Source organism: Lipotes vexillifer, unplaced genomic scaffold (genome assembly GCF_000442215.2).
Source record: "Lipotes vexillifer unplaced genomic scaffold, Lipotes_vexillifer_v1.1 scaffold1026, whole genome shotgun sequence".
In the NCBI taxonomy this organism is placed as follows: domain Eukaryota; kingdom Metazoa; phylum Chordata; class Mammalia; order Artiodactyla; family Lipotidae; genus Lipotes; species Lipotes vexillifer.
In genome coordinates this window covers 238463-250931 of record NW_006776257.1, presented here as the reverse complement: position 1 = coordinate 250931, position 12469 = coordinate 238463, and the positions used below count along the sequence as shown (strand labels likewise).

The window sequence follows — 12469 nt, the reverse complement described above, 5'->3', positions numbered from 1 at the left end:
GTATGCGGGCCTCTCACTGTTGTGGCCTCTCCCGTTGCGGAGCACAGGCTCCGGACGTGCAGGCTCAGCAGCCATGGCTCACGGGCCTAGCCGCTCTGCGGCATGTGGGATCTTCCCGGACCGGGGCACGAACCCGTGTCCCCTGAATCGGCAGGCGGACTCTCAACCACTGCGCCACCAGGGAAGCCCCACAACAATCTATTTTTAGGAGCATTCGACAATCCCTAGGTGCCAGAACTATATACAGCCCAAGTCATCATTAAAACACATCTAACCATCTCCTTTCTATGAATTCGAGCATCCTACCCACAATTTTGATATGATCAATGTATATATCTCTTATAAAAAGTTTTTTTACTACTAACATTAGCCCTATATATATGATAGTTTTCACTACCTGTCATCATACCAAGCAACCCACCACAAACTTAAGAAATATGTCTGACAAAAGAGTTACTTTGTTAGAGTAAATCATAGAGGTTTCAATGCTCTTATTCCTGGAATTGAATTCTTCCTAAGAATTTTACATTCTCCATGCTACCACTTTACACCACATGCTATATAGTAAGGTTCTCTAAGTAAGCTTCAGGCCCATACCCCCAAAATGTTGTCGTCTACCCTTCCTGTACTAATAAACTCTCATTGTTTTTACTATCATTTTACTGACCATTTTCTCAGGAAACATAACTGTATAACAAGCTCACACTGGTTAATGGTATCCCCATTCTAATAAAAAACACGAACCCATAAGCTACAGAAGCATCCAACAAATATTTTCTAAAACGATCCACCACATCAATACTACTTATAATGGCTATTATCATTAATCTAATATACTCTGGTCAAATAACACAATGAATAACAAAAATCTTTAATCCAGCAGCATCCACCCTCATGACAATCGCCCTTGTCACAAAAGTAGGACTTTCCCCATTTCACTTCTGAGTGCCTGAAGTCACACAAGGCATCCCATGAACAGCAGGCCTGATGCCATCAGCCTGACAAAATTGCACCCCTATCAGTTTTATATCACATGTCACCATCCATCAACCTAAATATACTATTAATCATAGTGATATTATAAATCATAGCTGGAGGCTGAGGCAGACTTAGCCATACTCACCTGGAAAAAATTACACCCTCCTCATCAATTGCCCATATAGGATGAATAACAGCTATTATAAAATATATTCCAATTATAACAATCCTAAACATACTAATTTATATCATAACAACACTCTCTTCTTATTTATGCCCAGATCATGTACTACAAGAGTATCGTTGTCACACACATGAGGTGAAACACCTCCCATCACAATCCTTTTCCTCACCATTATAGTATCATTAGGACATCACCCATCACTATCAGGCCTTTTACCCAAATGAGTAATTATCCAAGAGATAACAAAAATGATAACATCATTCTACCAACACTAATAGCCATCATAGCAGTCCTCAACATATATTTCTACTTGCAGCTAACATACTCCACATCACTATGTTCCCTTCATTAAACAACACAAAAATAAAACAATTTGAGCATACAAAGAAATAACCTTCCTATCATTACCAATCATAATATCCACACGATTACTACACATAACCCGCATTCTATCAGTGCTGGACTAGGAATTTAGGTTAGTTCAGACCAAGAGCTTTCATAACCCTAAACAAGTAAAATTTACTTAATTCCTAAAAATACGGATTGCAAAGACTTCATCCTACATCAATTGAATGTAAAGCAAACATTGTAATTAAGCCAAATCTTTACAAGATTGATGAGTTTTAACCCCAGGAAACTTTAGTTAACAGGCAAATCCTCTAGTCAACTGGCTTCAGTCTACTTCTGCTTCATTTGAGAAAGAAAAAAAAGGCAGGAAAATCACCGCCAGAAGTTTAAGCTGCTTCTCTGAAGTTACAATTCAATTTGTTGATTCACCACAGGGTTTTTGAGAAAGAGGGCTCAATCTCTGTCTTTACATTTACAGTCGAATGCTAGCTCAGTCTTTTTACCTCTGTTCATACACTGCTGATTTTTTTCAACAAATCACAAAGGTATCAGCATTTTATATTTACTATTTGGTGCTTGAGCTGGAGTAGCAGGCAGCACCTTAAGTATATTAATCCAGGCTGAGCTATGCTAACCTGGAGCGATACTTGGAGATGCCCAAATCTGTAAGGTAGTCATAACACTGCTTGCACTTGTAATAATTTTCTTTATAGTTGTACCCATTATGATTGCAGGGTTTGAAAACTGACTTGGCCCACTAACAACTCGGACACCTGAGGTAGCATTTCCCCAAAAAAATCATGTAAAATTTTGACTACTTCCCCCATCATTCTTGCTCCTACTTATATCACCAATAGTCGAAGCAGGTTCTGGTACCAGTGGAATGCCATACTCAGCTCTAGCCTACAGTCTGGCCCACGCAGGAGCCTCTGTCGACCTAACCATTTTCTTCTTACATTTAGCCCGTGTCTCTGTAACTCTTGGTATTATTACTTTTATTACTATAGTCTTTCATACAAAACCAGCAGTCACATCCCAATACCAAACACCACTATTAGTTTAATCTTCCCCAACGACAGCCATATTACTATAATTACCAGTGTCAGTCCGAGCAGCCAGAATTTCCATACTGTTAAGAGATAGAAATCTAAACACTACTTTCTTTGACCCTTCAGGAGAAGACGGAATCCTATACCAACACCTGTTTTGATTCTTTGGTCACCCTGAAGTCTGTATTCATGGCCTACCAGGGCTTGTTATAAACTCACATATCATTACATACTATTTAGGACAAAAACTGCCTTTCAGCTACTTGGGAATAGTATGAGTCATGTCTACTGGCTTTTTAGGATTTCTCTTGTGGGTCCATCATATGTTTACCATAGGGATAGCTGTCAACTCAGGAGCATACTTTGCATCAGCTACCGTAATTACTTCTATCCCTACAGGAGTAAAAGTATCTAGCTGATTAGCAACTCTTTCTTTTTCTTTTTTTCTTTTTTTTTTTTTTGGCTGCGTTGGGTCTTGGTTGCTGCACGTGGGCTTTCTCTGCTTGCGATGAGCGGCAGCTACTGTTCGTTGCGGTGCGCGGCATTTCATTGCAGTGGCTTCTCTTGTTGCAGAACATGGCCTCTAGGCGCATGGGCTTCAGTAGTTGTGGCTTGTGGGCTCTAGAGGGCAGGCTTAGTAGTTGTGGTGCACGGGCTTTTTGCTCCACGGCATGTGGAATCTTCCCAGACGAAGGCTCGAACCCGTGCCCCCTGCATTGGCAGGCGAATTCTTAACCACTGCGTCACCAGGGAAGTCCCTGGTTAGCAACTGTTCACGGAGGTAATACTGTATGACCTCCCACTATATTATGAGTTTTAGGCTTTAGTTTTTCTTTTTACAGTAGGTGGTTTGACAGGAATCATCTTAGCCAACTCATCCCCAGACATTGTCCTCTAGGATACATAGTATGTAGTAGCACACTTCCATGACCTAATGTCCATGGGAGCAGTCTTCACTATTATAGGAGGCTTCCTACACTGATTCCCACTATTCTCAGGTTATACAGTTAACTCAGCATGAGCAAAAATTCACTTTACAAGTATATTTGTAGTAGTAAATATGACTTCCTGCAGCACTTTCTTGGACTCTCAGGGATGTCACTACGTTGGTCTGAGTACCCTGAGGCACATACAACATGAAGTATTTTGTCTTTAGGCTCATTCATCTCAGTAGCAGCGGTAATGTTAATAATCTTCATACTTTGAAAAGCATTTGCGTCTAAACAAGAAGTCTTAGTAGTGGAAACTGCTACTCCTAACCTAGAATGGTTACATGAATGTCCTACATCATATCCTATGTTTCAAGATCCTAACTATGTAAATGTAAAATAAGGAAGGACTCAAGTCCTTTTCAACGAGTTTCAAGCCAACACCATAACAATTATGTCTTTCTCAATAAATGAGATAAAAGTAAAAACTGATGTAGCTTTGTCAAAGTTAAATCATAGGCTAAAACCCTGTATATCACTAAGGCATGTCAATTTCATCTAGGCTCTCAGGACACAACATCACCGATTATGGAAGAACATTTACATTTTCATCATCACACAATAGTGATTTTTAAAATAAGTTCTCTAGTCCTCTATATTATTTCACTAATATTGACATCTAAACTAACTCATATATATATACAATAGATGCACAGGTAGAGAAAATGTGAACAATTTACTAGCCATTATTTTCATCTTAATTGCCCTATCATCACTGTGAATCCTTTACATGATACATGAAATCAATAACTCTTCCCAAACCATAAAAGACTATGGGTCAGTAATGATACTGAAGCTACAAATACACAGATTATGAAGATTTAAATGTTGACTCCTCTGTAATCCCCACATCAGAGCTAAAACCAGGAGAATAATGACTAATAGAAGTCAACAACCGAGTAGTTAGAGATAGTCATTGAATATTAGTTAGTTTCATCTGAAATTGTTGTACACCCCTGAGCTGTTCCTTCTCAGGCCTAAAAAGAGCTGCTATCCCAGGACGCCAAAATTAAAGAATCCTAATACCAACAGTACCAGGCCTATGTTGTGAACAAGTTATTCCACCACCCCCTACAGAATTTGTTCTTGTCATTGTTCACATCTGAGCCATTCTAATGGGTGTCTCCAGCAGCCCAGTGGTGGAGGGGGGTTAGGAAGGATGCAGAGCTTCCCAAGGAAACCACAGGACCTGGCATTCTGGGAAATTCAAAAGTGCTGGTCCAATTCTGGCAATCTGAACTCTTCCTCCTCAAAGCTGAAGTATGAGAGACATTCTTCCTCCCTTTGGCCACACGGCTGACAAGAAAAGTAGCTGACCTGCAAAATGAGCACCAGTTAGGGTGGCGGGAGGGGGACACTGCTTACAATTATGCTAAATTGTTGCCATTTCCTCCAAACTCTCAGTATTCATGTCTCATTATTCATGCACAGCTGTGTTATTAGGGGTCACCACTGAATCAGTGATGACTCCAGAATTTCTGTAGGAGGTGTTTGGGGCAGGTGAGAAATTCATTCTGGGAAAGAGAGTTTAAAACCAAGTGAATGGCCCTTTACATTAGTATGGGAAAACTTCCCCCATCCCACCTTGTCTCAACAGAGCCGTTAATCTAGAAAAAACTACAGTGTCACTTTTCAGAGGTCTACCCTGTGTGAACACATGGAGAAGACACTTAGAATGTTAAAGTCAGTATGTTAAGTAATGTTCTTGAAATACTGTAACTAGCACCCAGTTTACTTTCTTCACAGTCCTTATACAACTTCTGGAAGAAAACACAGGAGAAAATTGTGATTTTGGGTTACACAATGGGGTCTCAGAAAAAGATTTCTTAGATAAGACACAAAAAAGCACAAACCATCTAAGAAAAATGGTTAAGGGACTTCCCTGGTGGTTAAGACTCCGAGTTCCCAATGCAGGGGACACGGGTTCGATCACTGATCAGGGAACTAGATCCCACTTGCATGCCGCAACTAAGAGTTCAAATGCCACAACTAAGAAGCCCATGAGCCGCAACTAAGGAGTCCATCTGCTGCAACTAAGACACAGCACATGCAAAGAAATAAATTAAATAAATATGAAAAAAAAGAAGAATTGCTAAATTAGAGTTCATCAAACATTAAAACTTCTAGTCTTCAGAGACACTTTAATACAATGAAGATAAGTCACAATCTGTGAGAAGATATTTACTAAACAAATATCTGAGAGAAAGGACTTTTTCCATTGCTTTTTATATAAAGCACTCTTAAAACTCAATATAAATATCCAATTAAAAAATGGATTTGAACAGACACTTCATTTAAAAAGATGTTTGCACATGAATAGACGCTCAACATCATCAGCTATTACAGAAATGCAAAATGTGGCAAAAAACATGAGATGCAACTACACACATACTAGAAATGTGAATTTTTTAAAAAAAACATATATAAGGATCAGGTGATGACGTGGAGAAACTGCAACTCTCATAGACTGCTAGTGGGAAAGCAAAAAGGTACAGGCACTTTAGAAAACAGTTTAGCAGTTTCTTAAAAAGTTAAATATGAACTTAGCATATGATGAAGCAATCCCACCCTTAGGTATTTTACCCCAAAGAAATGAAAACATATGATCGCACAGATCATATGTTCACACACACATGAGTGTTTTCAGAGGCTTTGTTCATAATAGCCAAAAAACTAGAAAAAACTCAAATGTTCATCAAACGATGAATGTGTAAACAAACTGTGTATCCACACAACTACAATACTACTCAGCAATAAAAAGGAATGAACTACTGACAGGTGCAGCAAAACAGATGAATCTCCAAAGACTCTGGTAAGTGAAAGAAGCCAAAAACAAAAGGCTATACAACACATGCTTTCAGTTATAAGATATTCTGGAAAAGACAACATTATACGGACAAAAATCAGATTGTTGGTTGCCAGGGGCTGGTAGTGGGAGGAGGATGGATTGACTACAAAAGGACATGAGGGGTCTTTTGGGAGTGCAGAAGTTTTCTTTACCTCAAATGTGGTGGTGGCTACAGAACTGTACGTTTATCAAAACACATCACACTGTATATTTAAAAATAGTGAATTTTGTTAAATGAAAATTATACATAAATAAACCTGACTTAAGAAAATAATAAAGCAAACCTAAAAAAACAATTGAGTGAAAATAAATGTCAGAAAAATCAACTTACAGTTTTTCCAATTCAAGGGTCATCATGAGGATGCTTTCAATTGTTGTGACACTTGTGTTGTTCCCATGTCTCTGAAGGAGAAGCCCAAACATGTATGATATAAAACCTGAAGACAAAAATTCTAAACTTAAAAAGATACTTAACATGTGATTACTTCAATTCTGCCTTCTTACTTGCCATAGATGATAATTCTAAAGAACTCTTACTGAAGAAATTTAAATTTGCATCATCAAATTAATGACCTTGGTGCTGAACAGCACAATCATTTTTTATCATCCTAACTTCTCATTTTCAATTGCATCTACCTCTTTGATCACTGTTTTTTTAAAAAAAATAATGTACCCCTTATTCCTTTTTGCTTTCTGGGATAAATAATATTCCTACATGCATCTACATCTTCCATAACTATATGTGTTCTTCAACACTGTTCTCATTCTCTGCTGGCTGTCTTACCCATATATATTCTTTCTTAATCCTTTTCTTTGCCAATAACTCTTATTTTCAATAACCCAGTTAACATCTAAATTATGACTTTTTAGCCAAAGTACTCAATCTTTGACGAAAGTAAGACAGAGCAGAAATTATCTCATAAGCCATGAAAGTGTTGTAATACTTACAAATATTTTAAAGCTGGCAATTTAAAAAGATAAGAATCTTCAACTGTTGTCAAAGGATTACGATTGAGAATTCTGAAAAACGGAATGGAATTAAAATTATCTGCATTTTCAATTACTTCCATGAAAGCTTATATTCATTTTTTTTGGTATGGAACTTGAAGTTTAAAAAAAATCATTTTGTCTTTACCTCTAAATCACCCTTAGAATCTTTAAAACCCTCTTTCATTGGGAACCGCCCAGGCCTCTAGATGATAAAGTGGAGAAGAGAAACAAACAAACAAAGAAAAAAATAGAAAAAAAAGTGGCTAGCAAAGAAAAAATATGCCAAAGAACTTTTCAGGTTCAAAACCCTCAAAGTGACTATGCTGGTAGGAAGCCCTTGCTCTGTAAAAAAGTACTATTTCTAGTGTCCTCCATAATTCAAGGTGTTTTTCTTTCATCTCTACAATTTTCTTAAAATTTAGTGATTTAAACTACCCAGTTAAAGACAAAAATAGGGCGAATTCCTTGGTTCTGGAGCCAAAGAAGAAGAGATAAATCCAAGAGGAACGTGTGAAAGCCATACTCCCATCACATACTCCCATATGTATACTTGTATCACAGCCTTTGTTACTGTATGTAATCACCTGTTTACTTGTCAGTCCCCTAGATTGTCAGCAACATGAGAGCAGGGATCACACTTTATTGTCATTATTATTCCTCTGCCTGACACAGTGCCTAATATTTACTAGGTATTTACTAATTGTTCCCGAATAAATAAATAACATTTTCTTTATATATATATAAAATAAACAAATTAATTTTGGGGAGCAAAATTTTATTCCAAAATGCTGGGATGGATTTTCTCCTTAGTACTTTCTTACTTTCTTTCTTTCTTTTTTCTTAATTCTTTAAAACAAATAAGGGGGAGAAAAACCCCAAAAGAAACAGGAAAAAAGAAAAGAATATCTGACTTTAGGTTAACTCTACTGAAGAATTATTAGCGTATTTTTGCAGAATGTTAGAAAGATAACTATCAAAACTAATATCTTTTGGGTTGCCAGGCACCTGTGATCAGCATTTAACAGCATTTAACAGTTAATCCTCACAGTAATCTTATGTGATAGATATATTAGCCCATTGTACAAATGAGGAAACTGAAGCACAGAGAAGTTTCATAACTTGTCCTAATTCTTCAAGCTTGTAAGAAGCAGAGCTGGAATTTGAACTCAGTTCTGACTGTAAAGCCTGTGTTTAACCTGAATGAAAAAAAAAGTGGGCGTGTTTTAAATGTCTGTTACTTGAACCTTAATTTGGTGAGCACTAAACTTAGAAATACCTTTGCAAACTTCATCTACCCATCTGGGAAAGCCTCTATGATAATAATATTTTCTCTTTTTATTTATTTATTTCTCTTTTTATTTATTTCTTCCTTAATCATTTCCCATGACAAATATTTAATTAGCCTGTGGTCATTGAGACTTTAGAGATTTTAAAAAACATTGCAGGAAAATCAGTAAAAATGATGGAGGAAGGACATCTGAAAATTCATCCCTCCGTAGAAGCAACAATACCAATAACAACAACAACAACAAAACTGGTAAAAATGGTCAGAATCAACTTCTTCTGAACTTTGGAGATTTATCCAACAGGTTGCTGCACATTGGGGAGCAATTTATTCAAGGAAAAAATATTAATTTCTGTAACAACAATGAGATCTGTGTTGCTTGAACTTGTCCTTGACCTTTGCTCTCCATGCCAGTGGTAGCCTTGAAAAAGAGCCCACATCCCTGGTACCAGAAGGGGCAGCATGGACTGGGAGGGCCTTCAAAGCCTCATTACCCAAGAACTATCATTGTTTTACATGTCTGGTGGTCCCTGGAAAACCTCAGTTGAAAGGCTTGCCTGTGACCTGACTGAGAGCTGTCTAGTGAGAAAAGCCGCTTCTCAGGTGGCATTACTGGAAAACATTTTCGAGCAAATATTTTAACATGGCGGTTGCATGAGGCAATGGATAACAGTTTGGGGGAAAAAACAGCGCAACCAAAAAGCTTAAAAAGAAAAGCTGAGGAATGAGACGTCCACAGAGACTTTTAAATGTTCCAATGTATTCCTGGGAAACTGGAAGACCACAAGACCTATTCCTGGGAATCTAGGAAAATAACTGTTAGCATTAATAAATGAATTCAGGAAGGTTGTAGGATATAAGATCAATATTATTTCTAGACACCAGCAATGAGTAATCCAAAAATGAAATTAAGAAAACAATTCCATGTGTAACAGCATCAAAAGACATAAAATACTTAGGGAAAAATTTAACCAAGTAAGTGCAAGATTCACACTGAAAAGTACAAAACTGTTGAAAGAAATTGAAAAGGATCTAAATAAATATAAAGACATGCTGGATTCATGGACTGAAAGATAATCTTATTAAAATTCACTACTTCCCAAACTGACCTATGGTTCCACTGCAATTCCTATCAAAATCCCAGCTGATTTCTTTCCAGAAATTTCCAAGCTAATTCTAAAATTCATATGGCAATTCAAGGAAACAGAATAACGAAAACAGTGTTGGTAAAGAACAAGTGGGAGGACTCACACACGCTGGTTTCAAAACTCCGTTCAAAGCTACTGCAATCACAGTGTGGTACTGGAATAAGAACAGACATGTAAATCAATGGAACAGAACAGACCTTATAGAAATAAACCCTCATATATATGGTCTATTGATTTTCAACAAGCATTCCAAAACAATTCCATGTGGAAAGAACAGTCTTTTCAAATGATCCTGGGACAAATGTACATCCACACACAAAATAATGAACCTGGACTCCTACAGTTCACACCATATATGAAAATTAACTCCAAATGGATCAAATATCCAAACGTAAGAGCTAAAGCTATGAAACTCTTAGAAGAAAACACAGGAGTAAATCTTTATGACCTTGCCTTAGACAATAGTTTCTTAGATATTACACCAGAAGCACAAAGAACCAAAGGAAAAATACATGAATGGGATTTTATAAAAATTAAAAAGTTTGTGCTTCAAAGGACACTATCAAAAAAGTGAAAAAACATATAGAATGGGAGACAATACTACAGGTGGGAAGAATAAGATGCAGTTGGGATAAGAAAAGTATGGTAGTTTCTAGCTGTGACAATCTCAAAATTTTGAACTATTACAAATAAAACAGCCACCCTGAATCACCCCAAAGGGCAGACCCAAGTTTTTTTTTGTTTTTTTTTTTAGCATTTATGCCTTTCTAAATCTGAGAAGCTGCCAGGATTCTAGTACATAACAAAAAGTGATGACAGCACCCTGAAGTGTGTCAGCTTTTGTGTGTACATAGCTATCTAAAGGAAACCAATGATAGTTGACTGTGGGAGCATTAGGGTTGCTCTGTGATGACAGCACAATTTGCCTTCATAGTGTGGCCACACCTCCCTCATTGATATTCTCAACAATGGGGTAAATAATTTAATAGGGATAAGGCTTTGATTTTCCTCTTATTCTCTCTTAGTCCTTATGTTCTTGGTACAATATTGATGTACCACAGACAAGGCAGCATGTGAATGTTCTCTGTCTCGTTAAGTTATATAGCCTTTGTAAATTGTAGAGTCCTTCAGTTTCTAAAATCATGGAGCTTGTATTGTTAGAACCAAAGAAGTGACTAAAAGAATTTTAAAAATAAGCCATCAGTCTCGACCTGCATAGGTGAATGAAGGAGAAACACTTTAAAGTCAGAAAAAAAAAGTATACTTAACCTTTAGGATTATCAACCACTGCTGGTTTTCCATAATATATTTCACTGCTGATTTTATCTGAAAGAGATATGATTACTACCAACATTCAAAAAGTTGTACTTTATTAATAAGCTCTTGGCTCATTTTTGAATTAGATTTCGCATTTAAAATAGACTACCACACTGCTAACTACTTCACCTGATGTTTGTCAATAACATAGAGGCTTCATTCAAGAAACCTTATAATTACCTGAAACCTGGTGATGACTCAAGGTTTTGTGGGGCTTGAAGCTCGTCTACTTTGGGAAATCGTATCTAATAAAAACATGCAAAGTTATGAATACAAAAATCGCTAGGACCCTTCTCAAGACCTTGGAAGGGACCTATGCAAGTGAGGAGCCCTGAAGCCTAAGCTTCATTGAATTCATGATAAATCCACCTCAGCTGGGGCTCTTTTCCAAACTTACTTAATGCAGGCAAATTATAAACACCCCAGTAATATGTCATTATAGGTAGTAAAATGACTTAACTCGAGGGTGGTGTCTTCCCTTGGTGGCTTGCCTTTGGAAAGAGATGCAATAAAGCTTATGTCTCACCATGGCAAATGCTTCCTGAAGCAAATTAGCTTTGTCTATTAGAAAGAGTTAGCCCAAAACAAAGACTTACTATACTGTGACAATCTTTTGAAAGTAACTGTGAACGAGTTTTAGGAGTACAGTACTAATTTATTTCCAACACCAGATAGTTCTGATTCTTTCACTAACTTTTTCTGTCATTTAAGAGGAACACAAATTCAAAAGGAACGAGTTGGTGCCTCTTCCATTACAAATATTTTCTAAACTACCACCCATTTTCTACTGCATTACCCCCCTCCCTCACCTTGTTACCCTGCTGCATAGATGCTAGAATGGCTCTCATACATGTTTTCTCGTCAACATCCATCTTTCTCCTTCCAGTATGAAAGCTTCTGGGGGAAAGAGTCCCTGCCCTATGCGTCTTTGTATCCCCAACACTTAGGACAGTGCTGACACACAGTGGGCATGGCACTGAGTGAATGTTTTTGAACGAATTCATTGATTTTTAAACTGCGATTTATTTTCACAATGTATTGTCCTGTGTTGCCTACTTAACTATAGTGAAACTCTGATTCTTATAAGGAACTCTTGGTGTTATAGGATGTTTAGGAAAGGTGGTGAGTTTAAGACGTTGTATTGACGCTACTAAAACCTCCTGGTGAAGGGACCTCATGAGCCTACTCTCCGGTGTGCAGGCAAAAGAACAACTGACCCTTGGTGCTCTCTCCCCAAGGTAGGTATCAGCAAACTAACAAGGGAAAGGAAGGAGGCCACTAAAAATAGGCATCTGCAGGAATTGCTAATCCAGTTCCAGACACAGCCTCAACA

General features: G+C 37.5%; 1 protein-coding gene across 1 annotated transcript in view; it reads right to left on the bottom strand.

Annotated features, from left to right (window-relative positions):
- Positions 1–6723: 6723 nt before the first annotated feature.
- The window catches only part of LOC103077785 (putative uncharacterized protein FLJ43826), a 73418-nt gene continuing 67672 nt past the window's right edge, over positions 6724–12469 (bottom strand). The window contains 3 exon segments of the mRNA XM_082930879.1: positions 6724–6776; positions 6779–6798; positions 7345–7416. Coding sequence (XP_082787005.1) covers positions 6724–6776; positions 6779–6798; positions 7345–7416 — 145 coding nt within the window.